The sequence below is a fragment of the Desmodus rotundus genome, chromosome 7 (assembly GCF_022682495.2).
Source record: "Desmodus rotundus isolate HL8 chromosome 7, HLdesRot8A.1, whole genome shotgun sequence".
Lineage (NCBI taxonomy): Eukaryota > Metazoa > Chordata > Mammalia > Chiroptera > Phyllostomidae > Desmodus > Desmodus rotundus.
This window is the reverse complement of record NC_071393.1, coordinates 43655889-43673924: the sequence shown is the minus strand read 5'-3', so window position 1 is coordinate 43673924 and position 18036 is coordinate 43655889. Positions and strand designations below refer to the sequence as shown.

Sequence of the window (18036 nt, the reverse complement as noted above, 5' to 3'; positions counted from 1 at the left end):
ATCATGTAATTGTATTACAAGATTTGGAAGGGATCTTGGGCGTCCGCTGGTGCAATTACCTGTCAAGGTAGGAGTGCTTTCTGTAGCATTCTCATTAGATGATGTCCAGCCTCAGCTTGAATATCTCTCTTAAAAGAAGTTGTGTTTTTTTATATGAGGGTTCATTCTATTTTTGAACAGCCCCATATAGAGGAAAGTTCTTCCTTATCTTGAAAAATCTGTCTTTGTACCTTTTTCTCATTGATTTAGTTTTGTCTTCTAGATACAGAGAAAGTTATGATCTTAGTTTAGCTGTGTAGCAGTTGTTGATGTATTTGAAGAGAGTACCTCTCAAGCTTTTCAAACCATAGTGTTTCCAGGTCCTTTTCCTTCTAGTCATCTGCTTTGAACTCACTTAAATTTGTTAATGTTCTTGCCCTTAATTAGTGCTTTTTGGATATGCCTATTAAAGCTAATACAAACCCACTCAATAGGAATATACCTGTCATTGTACAAGACTTTGCTGAATTTTTGGTTAAAATGAAAAGACGGTATATGTTTTGAATTCTCTTGAGTTTGTTAAACTAATAATAGCATCAAAACTTGATTACTTTGGCATAAATTATTCTTGTATTTTCATCAATGTTAATTAACCATAGTTTAATAATTGTTTTTAAAATGCTACTAGTAAATGGATGGCAAATTTTGTTAGTAAAATTCTTTTTTTTAATAGTAAAATTGGTTGTTTATTTTCATTAGTTTTTAAATTGTTTTTACTATGTATTGGTCTTGAATGTACAGCTTAGTGGTTAGATAAGCATATACGTTAGTAATATTATAATACCCATCCTTTTTTTCAAAAGTTGAGATATTAGCTCATGTTTATTTTTCTGTGCTGTTTTTCATTTTCCCTCATTTTTCAAGTGTGTTAGTGACTCATCTTGCCCAGACTGTATGTATAAATATAATCTATATATTAGTATATAATTCACCTGAGTTTAGAGGACTGAATTTATTTAAAAGTGACTGGAAGAGTTGAATACTTTCCTATTTCAAAAGTCTTAGAGCACAGGTGGCAAACACAAGGCCCTCGGCCCTCCACCTTGTTTTATCTGGCCCAGCACCTTGTTTCTACCCAGAAGCAGTGCCCAGCTCTCGCTTAACTGTTAAGGAGTAGTTACATTTATACAGTCCTAAAATGACATTCGGCCCTTTGAAGGCAACCATGAGGCTGATATGGCCCCTGGTGAAAATGAGTTTGACACCCCTGTGTTAGAGCATCAGATTGTTAGATCTAAAAGGGACAGCCCTGACAGGTGTAGCTCAGTGGATTGAGCGTGAACCTACAAACCAAAGGGTTGCTGGTTTGATTCCCAGTCAGGCACATGCCTGGGTTGCAGGCCAGGTCCCCAGTAGGAGGCATGTGAGAGGCAACCACACGTTGATGGTTCTTTCCCTCTCTTTCTCCACCCCTTCTCCTCTCTCTAAAAATAAACAAATAAAATCTTTAAAAATAAAAAATAAAAGGGACCTGAGAGATCACTTATTTCAAACCTCCTATTTTATTAAAGCTTGTTATAATGTTTGAGAATAGCTAAGACTGAAGTTTCCTGTTTTCTAACTCAGTTGTCTTTCTTTAAAGAAAAAAACACTTTTTTAAAGCCTCACCAGAGTATACGTTTATTGACTTTTAGAGAGAGAGAGGAAGGGAGGGAGGGAGAGAGAAAAATATCAATGTGAGAAAGAAATATTGAAGAGTTGCCTCTTGTATGTGCCCCGACCAGGAATCGAACCCACGGCCCTTTGGTGTAAGGGATAACTCTCAACCAGTTGACCCAGCCAGGGCCTAATTCAGTAGTCTTTCTGACTTTTTCCCTGCCCTTGTTTTAGGCCACAGTTTCTGCTTTATACTATCCTTTCCAGCTTGGCAATTATTTTCCTCTATAGAGATTATGGAAATCAAAAAGGGTTAATTTACTGTTTTTTTTTTCTTTTTAAACATATGTCATTTTTTAAAATACAGATCTTTTCTGCTCCCCCCTGCACCCCCTTCCCCCACCTCCCAATATAAGACAATTTAAAAACCTTTGTTGTCTTTGCATCCCCCACAAGCTTCAGATAACCTTTCTAATAACATGATGGAATCATGACACTAGTTTTTATTTGTAAGTTATCTGACTGTTTCATGCCAGGTTAGATAACAAAATGGAGAGGGTCCAAAAGAAGCCAGGGCCTAGAGCCTAGCTCTCTGGCTCTGTTCTGTTAGTGATGCCATTAACGAAGGTTAGCTCTTAGATAGGAGGGTGTGCTTTCAAAGAGGTAAGAGAAGTTTGGAAGGTATGTAGGAGCAGGAAGTGAAAACTAGGGTGATTATGAAGAATACTGGCTTTAAGGAATAGAATCAGTGGTTTAGCAGAAATGTGTAGACAGCTCATGTATATTTTGTGTTTGCCTAGAAGATGTTTTTAACCTCTTTTCTTTTTTCATCTTTTTTTTAACCTCTTTTTAATTTTCAATTTATAGGAATGAGACAAAGTAATTCAAAGAAAGATTGGTTCTTATCAGAAGAAGAATTTAAATTATGGAACAGATTTTATAGATTAAGAGATAGTGATGAAATTAAAGAAATAACATTGCCTCAAGTTCAGTTTCTGTCCTTACAAAATGAGGAAAACAGACTGGTAAGTAAAACATGTTTTCAGATATTTTTTATAGTGATTATTCAGTAGCTTTGGGAGTACAGAGAATGTTTACGATCAGAATGTCAATGTAAAAAATTAAGAATGTAAAGAATTTTAAAAAGAATATTAAAGTGTGTGTAAAACTTCTAATTTTCTTATATTCTTTATTGCATGTACACACACATATTTCATATGACTGTAATATATTTACATAAGTTCTGCCTTTTCTTTGTTACTTTCTACCATATGAACATGTTTATATAGGCATACTTTACATTATTGTTATGTTACCCTGCAGTATACCATATTTTGACTTATTTCCCTGTTGTGTTTTAGTATTCTTTTCAATATATTACATAAAATTATGCTGTAATAAGCATCTATGTTCAGACTTGTTTCTATTTTTTGGTTTTGAAATTATAGTAAAACTTTATTTATATATATATTTTTTATTGTTGTTTAAGTACAGTTGTCTGAATTTATCCCCCACCACTCCCCCCAACCCCAGCCATCCCCACCTCCTTCCCCTGATCCCCCCCCCCCATTGGTTTTGTCCATGTGTCCTTTATAGTTGTTCCTGAAAACCCTTCCCCCTATTATCCCCTCCCATCTCCCCTCTTGTTACTGTCAGTTCTTAATTTCAATGTCTCTGGTTCTATTTTGCTTGCTTGTTTGTTTTGTTGATTAGGTTCCACTTAAAGGTGAGATCATATGGTATTTGTCTTTAACCACCTGGCTTATTTCACTTAGCATTAAAATTTAATTTGAACTTAATGAAACCCAAGAGAATTTATCAAAGGTTACTTTTTGTGCCCCAAAAGCTAAAAAAACAACCTTAGGAAAGGTTTCTTTTAGAGTTATAGTGCTTGAAATATAGGGCTCTTCAGAATTTGTATTTTTTATTCACTAACAGGGAAAGTGAAGAATGGCAGCAGGCATGAAAATTGGGATTAGTATCACTGAGAGATTATGCACTACTCCTTATTAGATTACAGGATATAAATAGTAGTTTTGAAACCAAACATTATTTTAAGTATACTTTATTGATTATGCTATTACAGTTGTCCCATTCCTTTTTCTCCTCTTTATCCCCCTCTGTCCCATATCCCCATGCCCTCCAGCATCCCCCCTCTTAAAGAAAGTGGGTTGTTCATGTCCCTGGGTTGTACATGTAAGTTCTTTGGCTTCTCCATTTCCTATACTATACTTAACCTCCCCCTATTTTTATACCTACCATTTATGCTTCTTATTTCCTGTACCTTATCCCTCTTTCTTCCCCTTCCCCCTCCCTTCTGATAACCTTCCATGTGATTTCATTTCTGTGATTCTGTTCCTGTTCTAGTTGTTTGCTTAGTTTGTTTTTGTTTTTTTAGGTTCAGTTGTTGATAGTTGTGAGTGTTGTCATTTTACTGTTCATAGTTTTGATCTTCTTCTTTTTCTTAGATAAGTCCCTTTAACATTTCATATAATAAGGGCTTGGTGATGATGAACTCCTTTAACTTGACCTTATCTGGGAAGCACTTTATCTGCCCTTCTATTCTAAATGATAGCTTGGCTGGATAGAGTAATCTTGGATGTAGGTCCTTGTTCTTCAAGACTTGGAATACTTTCCAGCCCCTTCTTGCCTGCAAGATTTCTTTTGAGAACTTAGCTAATAGTCTTATGGGAATGCCTTTGTAGGAACTCTCTTTTTTTCTCTTGCTGCTTTTAAGATTCTCTCCTTATCTATAATCCTTGGCAGTTTAATTATAATGTGTCTTGATGTGTTCCTCTCTGGGTTCAACTTGTTTGGGACTCTCAGCTTCCTGGACTTGTATGTCTACTTCCTTCGCCAGATTAGGAATTTCTCCATTATGTTTTCAAATAAGTTTTCAATTTCTTGCTCTTCCTCTTCTCTTTCTGGTACCCCTATGATTTGGATGTTAGAACATTTAAAGTCCCAGAGGTTCCTAAGCCACTGCTCTTTTTTTTTTTTTTCGAATTCTTATTTCTTCATTCTCTTGTGGTTGAATGTTTATTTCTTCCTTTTGTTCCAAATGGTTGATTTGAGTCTTGTTTTCCATTCCTTCACTGTTGGTTCCCTGTATATTTTGCTTTATTTCACTTTGTATAGTCTTTACTTCTTCATTTTGTGGCTGTACTCAATCATTGCTGTGAGCATCCTGATTACCAGTGTTTTGAACTCTGCATCTGATAAGTTGGCCATCTCCTTGTTGCTTAGTTCTTTTTCTGGAGTTTTGATCTGTTCTTTCATTTGGGCAATATTTCTTTGTCTGGGTGCACCTGTTACGTTGTAAGGGGCAGAACCTTAGATATCTGCCAGGGTGGGCAACCCACTTCACTTTGCTGCCCTGTGGTGCTGTATGTGGTGGAGGGGTTATAGAGGGATAACACTGCTTACTTGGCTCTCTCCCCACTTTCAAGAGACTAGCAGCTTCCCCTGCTATCACAACCCCCATAGGATTTTACAGCCAGAGGTTCTGAGCCTTTATTTTCCCTATGCTAAAACCCTGGGTTGCCTGGTTCTCCTTATTCCCCAGTTGTTCCTTCCAGTTTATCTGCACCACCTGGTCCTCCAGCCCCAGCCTCACCTTGCCATTCCTCCTCCCCTCCCTGGCTACCCATTTCTACCCCTCCTTCCAGTCTGGATGAATGTTTCTTCTTTAACTCCTTGGTTGTTGGACTTTTGTACAGTTTGTTTTTCTGGCAGTTCTGGTTCTTTTTTGTTTTTAAATTGGTTGTTTCCTTCTTTTGGTTGTGCGAGGAAGTGAAGTGTATCTACCTACTCCTCCATCTTGGCCAGAACTACATTTTCTTAAATATTACTCTTAACGTGGAACTATATAAACAGAAATATGATCAAGCAATCACTCATATAACATTTATTTTAAAAATACATTTAAATGGGAACTTTGTTTTATGAAATTCTTTTTTGTGTTCCTGAGATCTTAGTTGATAGTATCTAAATGAGTTGAAATTATTTATGTTAGGCTGATTTCCAGTGTGTTTTGTGGTTTTTTAAAAATCAGTCTGTGAAATCTGAGTGTTTTTTTTTTTTTTTTTTTATCATTTTTGTTACTTTTAAAATAATCCAGACTCAAGAACCAAGCAGTGGAATACATCAACTCTCTCTCTCTGAATGGAGACTATGGCAAGATCATCCTTTCCCTACATACCAGGTTGACCATTCAGATCGATGCCATCATTTTATAAGTATTATGCAAATGATGGAAGGAATGAGACACGAAGAGGTAGGGTTTTATGGTAACTTTCTCTTGCTGGTGTCATGGTGAAACTAGAACACTTAGTCTTTATTCTTCTTAATTTGAAGTGATTATTGTAAGAAATAAGTATTTATTATAAATAATGATAGCTGGAATATTATTTTATGTAGCTCCTTTCGCCTCAATAAGGAACCAGTTTTCTGTTGTAGGAGAAGGAGAGTTAATTAGAAGAATATGATCTGTAAATTATTGGTAGACCAGAGTAAAATTTTAATATGTTTAATAATTTATATAAACTTTGTAAAGCTAAATATAGGACATTTGTTAGACGGGATGGACTGAAATGTAGTCTGTCACATGGGTCATTTGGTATATCTCCATATCCTAGCAGTAGTTTGGAGAACTGTTGGTTCCTTGAGGGGGTCAGAATGATGAACCTATCATGAGGGTGAAATCCAAAACGCCTGGGTTAGAGTCCTAACACTATGTCTCTTACTAATCGTGCATCTGCTAGCCTCTTTGTGCCTCAGTCTCACGTATAAAATGGGGGTAACGATAATACCTTTTTCATAGGATTATTGTGAGGATTAAATTATGTTGATATGTGTCAAGCAGTTAGAACAGTACCTGGCACATAGTAAGTACTCAGTAGATTGTAGCTGCCTTTTTTATTAATAGTTATTGTTCATGAATACATGTAAATAAGGGAATAAGTCGAGAATCCCAGTAAAACCTGTGCCATCAAATTATTTCTTTTAAAGGTTTTATTTATTTATTTTTAGAGAGAGGGGAAGGGAGGGAGAAAGAGAGGAAGAGGAACATCGATGTGCGAGAGGAACATCATCGATCGGCTGTGTCTTGCACGCTTCTAGCTGGGGACCTGGCCCGCAGTGTGCCCTGGCATGTGCCCTGACGGGGAATTGAACCAGAGATTTTCCTGTTTGCAGGCTGGTGCTCAATCCACTGAGCCACACCAGCCAGGGCTGTACCATCAAATTAAAACTTATTTATTTAGTGTCCTGTATATGCCATGCTCTGTTCTTGTCCTGGAAGCTACATCAGTAAAGAAGCCAGATAAAGTATTCTGTCAATGGGAACATACATACTACCAGGAAGATGGACATTCTCTCATTAATACTTATTGTATTCACTATTCAAAAAGTAGAGAGGTAACTGCTTGAGTCCCTGAGTAGTAGAGGCATTGTGACCTAAAGTAACATTCGTGGGGAAGAGGGAAGGATGAGCCTGGAGTGGTGGGGACTATAGTTTTGAACGTAGAGATAAGCAAGACTTAGAATTCACAGTAAGAGTTCTTGGTTGGGAAATTTGTTAAAAATGGTATATACTAGCCTATAGACTGGTAGACAGGCAGGTACCATTACTTCAGATGTTCTGAAAGTTGTACTTAGTTTACCTTCAAAAAGAGAAGAAATTTAACATGGAAGTGTGCCTTACATTTATATAGTCAATATATAAATTTCATAAATATCTGTTCTCAGTTAAGTATTAGAAGTGAGAAAACAGTGTTTATAATCTTATTTTGTGCATTAATTAAATTTGTTCTTTCTATAAGTAGTTATTATGGGTCTTCCATGTACTGTATTAAGTACTGGGGATACAAAAATATTAAGTGATTAATTAAAATTTATGATAATTTCTTAGTAGTGTCATTTATAATTTTATTTGATTTATTATAATAAATTTTAAGGTATAAAAGAAAATCATTTGAATAATGGAATATTGTTTGGAAAATATTTTAATATAGAGTACAACTCATCTCTTACAATTGGATTTTTTGGCCCTGGCTGGTGTAGCTCAGTGGATGGGGTGCGGGCCTGTGAACCAAAGGGTCGCCAGTTCAATTCCCAGTTGGGGCACATGCCTGGATTGCAGGCCAGGTCCCCAGTAGGGGACATGCAAGAGGCGACCACACATTAATGTTTCTCTCTGTCTGTTTCTCCCTCCCTTTCCCTCTCTCTAAAAATAAATAAATAAAATATTTAAAAAAGAGAGAGAATTGGCTTTTTTGTTTTGTTTTTCTGTGACTTTTTCATTTTCTTTCTTTATAGGGAGAATGCAGCTATGAATTGAAAATTAAACCTTATTTACAAATGGAAGATGTTAGCTCAACATCTAGTGCTCACAGGAACAAATACAATCTTGTTGCCAATGGCACCTTTACTAGTAACAAGAAATCTTCATTTACAAAAAATATAAATGAAGACAGTTCATTATCAATGACAGAATCTGATGAAGAATGTGCTGACATTTTTCAACAAACTCATATCAAACCTACAAAAATTGTTTCTCTAAAGAGAAAAGCTTCTAAAAAGCTGAAAAAAGATCAGCCTATAAAAGAAAATAATGATGTTGTTATGGGTCCTTCAGACCCTGATGGCAGTTCTACTGGTGAACATATTTTTCAGGTAGACCTCAACGATAAAAGGACGGCAGGTCCAGATGAAGTTGCTGCCCCGTGCGCTGTCAGTGCAGATGTTGTAAATCACCCGCGTGGGTCATTAACCGAACGTCAGGTCACAAATAAGTCTGTTAGTCCACTTGCTGGGCATTTTTTAGATTCTGGTTATAACAGTTTCAGTGATGAGAAATCTGTTTTATCTAGCTTACTTCTTTCGTTTGAGGAAGAGCTTGCTGTAGCTAGAGCAGATGACCAATTTTATCATTGTTATTCACCAACAAAAGAGGTGTTAGTTCAGGTAGAGGAATTTTTGTCTCATTCTCCTCCATCTCTCAGTGCACTCTCAGATTTGGAACATGAAATTACTAAGGGTTCTGCACTTGAAAGTTTGCCTCACCTACCCTGCACAGAGTGTTTACAAAAGAATAAATCTACCTGCTTGATGTCACATTCAGCTATAAGTTCTAGACAGAATTCAGAATTGAATTCACTTGAATTTAGTAATCATCCTTCTGAAAAAAGTTGCATTTATAGTACAACTAATGATAAGATTTTTGATGAGCCAAGCTTCTGTGACTATGATGCTAAAGTGCATAAAGATGTTAAAAATGAAAATTTAGTGTCCAGCAATCATTCCCAAATAAGCCCAGGCCCTCCACAGTGTTTTGTTGAAGAAAACGATCATGGTGCTGATCGCAGTGGGCTCCCCAAATTACCCACTGATCAGAACGAGAGTTTACAACTATTTGAAGATACAGAGTTTAATGATGTGAGCCTGTCTCCCTCGAATAATGCAAGCAAATCCTCATGGGTGTCAGACAAAACTTGTATGAACAAAACGGCACCAGTGTCTCAGTTCTTAATTTCTGATGAACTCTTGTTAGACGATGATTGTGAACCGCAAGATCAAAATATCTATGATCCTAAGAGTTGGAAATCTCATGAAGATTTGACAGGTGTCCATGAGGAAAAACCGAAGAGTGATGAATATGTTTATGACTGCTCTAAGGATTTATTTTCCGTTACCTTTGATTTAGGATTTTGCATTCCAGATTCTGATGATGAAATAGTAGAGCATGCATCACATACAAATAAGAATAAAATTTTAGATGACCTGTCTGGAAGGTGTTTAGACACCAAGGAGATAAGTGATGTAAATCATGTTTCAAATCAAGCCATAATACCGAGAGATCGTGTTGGCAGTTCTAAGAGCAGATCCATTGCTCTCTCATCAAGTGGAGATAAGCAGAGTCCAACTTCTGCGCGTCGTCCACTGAGCACAGCCAAAAACGAAGAATTTATGTCTCCTGGTTATTCTCAATTTTCCTTGCCAGCAGGGAAAAAGGTTATGAGTACACCACTTTCTGAGTTAAACACTCTGAACTCTAAAAAGAGAAAGGAAATGCCTGGGATGCTAGATTCTAATAAGAGAAAGGAAAATCTACAAAGTTTCAAAGAAACATTGAATTCAACTTTTGATGATTCAGGACTTTCTACAGACAAGGCTAAAGATGAGGAACAAGTCAGTCTACGTCAAACCTGTAATTCTGTTGGAGGTAAGAGTTCATCTTCATAAAACATACATTTTTCTGGAGTAATTACTTTGTATAAGCTTCTGTAATTTTTCAAAATGTAATTTCTCAGTATATGGTGTATTAAATTAGATAAGTGATATATGACATATTTCTTTAGTTGATTCTTACTGATATGAGATTTATTTTACCTACATATACATGGCGTCAGGCCATGGGAAAGGTATTACACTGTGAAATGTAGAAGTGTAAGGTTTGGCCTTAGCCCTTGATTGTAAAACAAACAATTGTGTGATACACACATTTGAAAAGATACCAGTAAAAATGTATAAATAACTACTAAAGGAATAATAACATAGTGGATGTTTTTTCTTATTGTTGTTTAACTACAGTTCTTTCCATTTCCTCTCTACCTCTTCCCCCCACCCCACTCATCCCCACCTCCCACTCTCGATCCTACCCCCCTTCGGGTTTGTTCATGGATCCTTTATACATGCCCCTTCCCCTTCTCTTGATGACTCTTCCCCTTCTTTCCTGTTATTCCCCTACCCCCTCTCCTCTGGTTACTGTCAGTGTGTTCTTTATTTCCATGCCTCTGGTTATATTCTGCTTTTGCTAAGTGAAATAAGCTAGGCGGTGAAAGATAGTGAATGTTTAGGAGATACAGAAAATGTCAAAATTTTGAAATGGATTAGATTTAAAATTTTTTATATTTTTAAAATTTTGGCTGCTTGGGAATATGGAATATGTTGAAAATAATAAAGAGAGAATTTAGATGTTATAAAATGGTGGGAAAAAGTATAAGAAGCAAAGTGTAAGATTTTGGGGGCATAGGATAAAGTAGAGGGTTTAATATATCAAAATAGTTGAGAAATGAGACCTTATTTGGAGGATTGAGATAAGACTACAGAAGATCTAATTTTACACGGTTATAGAAAAATTAGAAAATAAGGTAATAGATGCTTAATATTAAAATTATTAAGGTATCCTTTAAGTCCTGTTATAAAACTGAACTCTAGTTTATGTGTAGATTATTACAGTGGGCCAGTTACGGATTTTACTCCTTACGGCTGTGGAAAAAGTACTTGGAGACTAAAATGAGAGTCTCCTCTGTAAAGCTTTTTCTTATGCTATTCTCAGTAGCATTGAGGGTGTGATTTATGAATGTTTTATTTAAGATGAAAGCTTGTTAAAAGTAAGTTGTAGAAATATGTTTAATTTTTAAAAATTGACTAGTTTTGGATGTACTCTGACACATGTATTTTTACTAAGTGTATGTTGCCTGTGAGCCTTCCATATTTGCTTTAGCACCTTTATATTAAGTCTGTTATTGGGTGAAATTTTTTGTGTGTGTCATACTTGCATTAAAACTTTTTCTAGTATTTCACTTAACTACCAACCAAGGGCAATATAATTATGAATACTTATATATTAGGGAATTATTTATTAGAGTATTTAGTATGTTTTTATTCCATCTAATTGAAATAGAGGATTTAAGGTCATTTGTCGTGTTACGTGTATACAAAAACAGTTCATCAGAACTCTACTAAAGTAGTTAAAGGGAAAGCCTCCTGGAATTAGTTGGTTATTATACCTGCATTTAACTCTACCTTTGTTATAGAGTGCTCATCTGCAAAAAAAAAAAAAGATTTATTTAAGTATTTTTCTGGGTGGATATTTTATTGTCACAGTGTGAGGAGTATAGTACTGTGTTAATTTGTATTCGTTTTTTATTGCTGTGTAACTAATTATTCTCACAAACTTAGTGGCTTCAAATAAACATTTATTCACAGTTTCTGTAGTTCAGGAATTCAGGAGTTTCTGAATTGGGTGTCTCTAGTTTAGGATTTCTCATTAGGTTGTAATCAAGATCTCACCTGCGGTTGCAGTCATCTGAACACTTGGCTGGACTTGGACAATCTCCTCTCAAGATGGCTTGTTCAAAGTGGGGGGTGGGGCGATGGGAGGCACACAGGAATCTCTGGTCCACAGGATTCTAAAATCCAGCAGAGTTGAGTTTGGAAGTTCCTTGGTTAGGATTCACAGCTTGAGAATAGTTCTTCATGGTTCTTGACTTTGTCCTCTGGATGCTTGGTAGCACCTTTTTTCCTAACCAATAGCACCTGTGGAGTTTTCTCTGCATGCTTTCTTTCAGCGAAATTTGGGAATCCGAAGCCATGTTTTCATTTTGTCCTGTCTTGGCCCCTTTTAGATGTAGCCGGCTGTGTTTCTTCCCATGAATTCTCAGAAATCTTTGGATTTCTTGTGAATCTTATTGGGTTTTGTTCCATTAGACACTAGCTTGCCCACAGTTATTTTGGAGCTAAGTTCTTCTCTGCCTTGGGTTTCTGCTGATATGTCTAGAGATAGTTCTTGAATCCTGTTAAAAGGCCTGAGAGGATCTGAGGGAAATGTCCTTAAAATATGACTGAGTGGTAGGTACTCTGGGGCACCACGTTTGATCTTTCTTAGGTCTTAAAAGCATTGACAGTTATGCCCTCAGCTTCAGCTGAAGAATATTTTCCTGGTAGTCCTCCAGATTAGATCTTTGCCCTGAAGATTTCTCAATCTAACATAGCCAGCTCGAGAAGCTGGGAATTTTCAAAGCCAGCAAGTCTCAACTGATGCATGTTCAATAGTCCTTTCTTTAGCTTCTCTCTCTCCTCTCGCAATTTACTTTAACAGCAAGAAGCACAGATGATACCTTAAACATTTTGTCTAGACATCTCCTTAGCTGGATCATCTCATTCATTAGGTGCATTTTCTACTTTCCATGTTACTGTAAGGTTGCTAAAGTTTCTGGTACTACATAAAAGATTCTCTTCCCTCCAATTTCTAGTAAGATTTTCCTTACTTTAACCTCTCATCCATAGCCTCCTCAATAGCCATTAATCTTCTTAGAAATTGCCCCTACAAACAATTCCTTTCAGTTTCTTCTAGTTTTCACTAAACTCTACTCAAAAGTCCTTTCTGTTTCTGCCCCCAAACAAGTTCTAAAGCTCCTCCCATAGGTTATATTTTTGGTATGGCAAATTCCTATTTCCAAGTGCCACAATATGTATTAATTATCTACTGCTGCATAACAAATTATCCCTGCCCCAAAAGAAAATTTAATGGCTAAAAACAACAAACATGTTTCTGTGGAACAGAAATTTGAGAGTGGCCTAGTGAGTGGTTTTGGCTCAGGATACGTCATGAAGTTGCAGTCAAGACGTTGGCAGGGCTGGAGTTACCTGGAGGTTTGGGGAAGCTCGGAGGATCACACTGCTGTTGGTGGAGGCCTCAGCTTCTTACCACATGGGCCACTCCATAGGGTTTCTTCTTATATCCTTACGATACAGCATCTAGATTCCTCCAGAGTTAGTGATAGAGACAGCAATGTTGAGGCTTCAGTGACATTTATAACCTGAAGTAACACACCTTCATTTTCATTATATTCCTTTTTTTATTTTTTAAAGATTTTTTATTCGTTTATTTTAGAGAGGGGAAGGAAGGGAGAAAGAGAAGGAGAGAGACATCAATGTGTGGTTGCCTCTCACGTGTCCCCTACTGCAGACCTGGCCTGCAACCCAGGCATGTGCCCTGACTGGGAATCGAACCCATGACTCTTTGATTCGTAGGCCCACCCTCAATCCACTGAGTTACACCAGCCAGGGCTCATTATATTCTTATATTCTTTTTTTTTTTTTTTTTAGAAGCAAGTGACTAGATCTGCCCCATACTTGAAGGGAGAGGTGTTCTGATTCATCTCTTAAATGGGAGACATATGAAAGAATTTATGAACATATCTTAAAATAATGATAAAGCTATTAAAGAAGGTTTCATAAAGACAAGAAGTGTCTTCAATCAAAATTTTATGAAAGGGCAGACTTAAAGCTTTGTTTATGTACCTAAATGTTTGAAGCATCTTATTTCCTATATGAGAGTTTTGTTTTTAGTAATCTTTTCATTCCCCCAGATGTGGTCTAGTTGCAACATTTTGGTGTTTATCTTACCAATGTTTAATTTCTTGTGTGTGCACAAACACATGTATATGCACATATATACTACATACATACATGCATGCATTAACCTTTCTTTATATACATTGTTTCATAGCCTGCATTTTCGTGCTTTAACTCCTTTATCTAGAAAGAGAGTAGGACACAAAGGGCAGGAAGACTATCATAGGTTTTTAGACATGAATTCTAGAACCTTTGACTAATAGAATTGTGTTTTATTTTCTTCTGGCTTCTTTTCAGTTAATTTGTAAAATTGAACCTGAGTCAAGTTTATGTTTATTAGCAAAGTTATCATCTCTTAATTTTCTCACTGGCAATATTTTATTTTTCTGTCTCTTCTCATGCTGAGTTTTTGGCCAAACTTCTGAAAAGCTATCATTTTTGAGAGTAAGTGTTGAGATTAATAGAATTCTTACTGTACTTGTCAATAAAATAGATAGTTGTGGTATGATAAACTTAAATTATTGACCAGATTCATTATTTTTAAATAAATTATAGACGAACAATTAACAAGCAATGAAAGTGAAGGTGATGAGATTTTCCGAAGAAAGAGTAAAAAAACAAAAGGAAATATTTTAGAATCTCCTGAGGTGAGTCATTCAGCAATCACAATAATATGATCATATAAAGGCTTTTTCTTTCTCCTTGTGTCTTTTTATTTTTTACCCTTTACTTTATCTGTTTATCTAGGATCAGAAACATAGTGAAGTTGATTCTCCACTTCATGCTGTCAAAAAGCGCAGGGTTCCTCCGAAGAAGGTAAGTGAAGAGATAATGTGTAGATAGTAGTGTATAGTAATTCAAATCCTTTCAGAATAAATATTACAAAAATAATACGTGTATAGGTGAATGTAGGTAAATTTGATCTTACAGGTGTATAGTAACAGATGGATAGTAATCCTATGTGATTGGAATTTCTACTTTAATTTTATACTTGCTTTAAAAACTATCCCTACTTTTGTTAGTACACATCAGCAATTCAGCAAATGTTCATTAAATACCTACCTACTGTGTACAATATCTACTGTATAAGATGCTGGAGGTGCTATAAAGATTAGATGCTGGAACTATCTTAGGTCACCTATAATCTATTAGGAGAGGAAGATAAGTAAATGGATAATTTCAATATAATCTTTTAAGTTAAGTGATAAGAAAAGATGACCCGTTAGTGTAGACCTTGGGAGTTCTGGCAAGCTTCTTAGAAGATAAAACTTTATTAAATCTTAAAGCATATTTGTGTCTTTAGGCAAGAGAAGGGAGAGGGGAAGGCACTGTCTGACAGTCTAATCAGCTGACAGTCTTATGGGAACTCTTTTGTAGGTAACTGTGTCCTCTTCTCTTGCTGCTTCTAAGATTCTCTCCTTCTGTTTCATCTTGGGTAATATAATTATGATGTGCCTTGGTGTGTTCCTCCTTGGGTCCAGCTTCTTTGGGACTCTCTGAGCTTCCTGGAGTTCCTGGGAGTCTGTTTCCTTTGCCAAATTAGGGAAGTTCTCCTTCATTATTTGTTCAAATAAGTTTTCAATTTTTTGTTCTTACTCTTCTCCTTCTGGTACCCGTATAATTTGGATGTTGGAACGTTTCAAGATGTCCTGGAGGTTCCTAAGCCTCTCCTCATTTTTCCGAATTCTTGTTTCTTCATTCTTTTCTGGTTGGATGTTTCTTTCTTCCTTCTGGTCCACACCGTTGATTTGAGTCCCAGTTTCCTTTGCATCACTATTGGTTCCCTGTACATTTTCCTTTGTTTCTCTTAGCATAGCCTTCATTTTTTCATCTAATTTGTGACCAAATTCAACCAATTCTGTATGCTTCCTGATTATCAGTGTTTTGAACTGTGCATCTTATAGGTTGGCTATCTCTTCATTGCTTAGTTGTATTTTTTCTGGAGCTTTGAAGTGTTCTTTCATTTGGGCCATATTTTTTTGTCTTGGCGCACCTGTTACGTAAAGGGTCAGAGCCTTAGGTGTTCACTGGGGTGGTAACGTTGGTCGCTGTGCTGTGACGCTGAACGTGCGGGAGGGGCTGAGAGGGAGCAATGGTGCTTGCTCCACTCTCTGCCGGATTTCAGTCACTCCCTCTGCTACCAATCAAAGTGGGCCCTTCTGGTGCTGATTCCCGGGTGGGTGGGCTTGTGCACGCTCTAGGCCCCTGTGGGTCTCTCTAACGAACTCTCCTGTGAGGCTGGGAGTTCCTCCCACTGCCGCCTCAGCCTCACAGGTGTTTTCAGTCAGTGGTTTGAGGCTTTATTTTCCTGAGCTGGAACTCTGGGTCGCTCAGTCTGTCACCTGGTCCACCAGCTGGCCTCGCCGGCCAGCTGCAGGTTTGCCCACCCTGCTCCACAATGTGCCACCTCACTGGGTCCACCAGCCACCGCATTGCCATGAGTCCTCTCTGCCCGACTACCTGTCTCTGCCCCTCCTACCGGTCTGGGTGATTGTTTCTTTATCTCCTTGGTTGTCGGACTTCCTTACAGTTCGATTTCCTGTCAGTTATGGTTGTTTTTTGTTTTTAAATTGTTGATGTCCTTCTTTTGGTTGTGGGAGGAGGCACAGTGTGTCTACCTACGCCTCCATCTTGGCCGTAAGTGACTTGCAATACTTCTTTCCAGCCCCTTCTTGCCTGCGAGGTTTCTTTTGAGAAATCAGCCGATAGTCCTATGGGCACTCCTTTGTAGGTAACTGTCTTCTTTTCTCTTGCTACTTTGAAGATTCTCTCCTTATCTTTAATCTTGGGTGACTTAATGATGATGTGCCTTGGTGTGTTCCTCTTTGGATCCAACTTCTTTGGGACTCTCTGGGATTCCTGGACTTCCTGGCTGTCTGTTTCCTTTGCCAGATCGGGGAAGTTTTCCTTCGTTATTTGTTCAAATAAGTTTTCAATTTCTTGCTGTTGTTGTTCTCCTTCTGGCATCCCGATGATTCGGATATTGGAACGTCTCAGGCTGTCCCAGAGGCTTATTAAGTCTCTCTTCACTTTTTTGAATTCTCATTTCTTCATTCTGTTCCGGTCAGATGTTTATGTTTATTTTTTCCTTTTGTTCCAAATCGTTGCTTTGAATCCTGGTTTCCTTCCTGTCACTGTTGGTTCCCTGAATATTTTGCTTTATTTCACTTTGCGTATCCTTCATTTGTTTTTTTCATTTTTTGACCAAGGTCAATCAGATCTGTGAGCAATTAGAGTACCAGGGCTTTAAATATTCCATCGGATAGCTTGGCTATATCCTCATCACTTAGTTCTCTTTCTGAGGTTTTGCCCTGTTCTTTCATTTGGGCCATACTTCTTTTTCTTGGTGCAGGTGATAAGCTATAAGGGGGCGGGGCCTTAGGTATTCAGCTGGGCAAGGGCAACCCTCCTTGCTGTGCTGCGGTGCTGCCTGTGGGGAGGGGTCAGAGAGGGATCAGTGGGGCTCACCTGCTCGTTTCTAGCACACTTTCCAAGGAACTCTTATGTGATACTGGGAGTTTCTTCCACCGTGGCAATGGCCGTAGTCCACAGTGAGCTCTGAGTCTCAGCAGAGGTTTTTCTCAGCCAGCCCACCCACAGTCTGCTGACTTGCAGTGGTTTTTCGCATCTGGCCCTGCCCACACCATGGGTTCTTTCTTGTCTGGTTGCTCTGGTTGACTTTTTCTTTAATTCCTTGGTTGTCGGAGTTCCCTGCAGTTTGATTTTCTGGCACTTCTGGTTGTTTATTGATTTTAGATTGGTTGTTATTCTCCTCTTGGTTGTGTGAGGAAGTGAAGGGTTTCTACCTATGCCTCCATTTTGGTCGGAGCTCCCTAATTTAGTATTTTAGTACTTATTATCAATTCTTATGTGTTTGTAACAGGACTCTAAGTTGTGAGAGCATTTTATTTTTTTAATTAAGAAAACTTTATAAGATGAAAATAAAAGCAAAAACCTTTTAGAAATACATTAAGATACAGTGATCCAATTATATTTTCTTATGCAAGAACTTTTGAATTATTATAGTTAGAATTATCATCTAGTGACGAGAGCGAGGATTTTCCTGAACAACATCTACAACTAGACAACTTCAAGGGTCGTGATAGGAATGCCAAAAGAAGCACCAGAGTCCGAGAAGGACAGAGTCACCTGAAGGTAAACTTCTTTCAGTTTTTTTTATTTATAGATAACGTATATATACTATATATGTATTTAAGGAACATTAGATTTTACATAGATATAGATTTCTCTCTATAG

The 18036-nt window shown here is 37.4% G+C and overlaps 1 protein-coding gene across 1 annotated transcript in view; it reads left to right on the top strand.

Annotated features, from left to right (window-relative positions):
- The window catches only part of FANCM (FA complementation group M), a 60109-nt gene that overhangs the window by 28602 nt on the left and 13471 nt on the right, over positions 1 to 18036 (top strand). The window contains exons 12-17 of the mRNA XM_045183100.2: positions 2503 to 2660; positions 5756 to 5911; positions 7954 to 9859; positions 14335 to 14426; positions 14527 to 14595; positions 17806 to 17934. Coding sequence (XP_045039035.2) covers positions 2503 to 2660; positions 5756 to 5911; positions 7954 to 9859; positions 14335 to 14426; positions 14527 to 14595; positions 17806 to 17934 — 2510 coding nt within the window. The remainder of the gene's footprint in view (positions 1 to 2502; positions 2661 to 5755; positions 5912 to 7953; positions 9860 to 14334; positions 14427 to 14526; positions 14596 to 17805; positions 17935 to 18036) is intronic.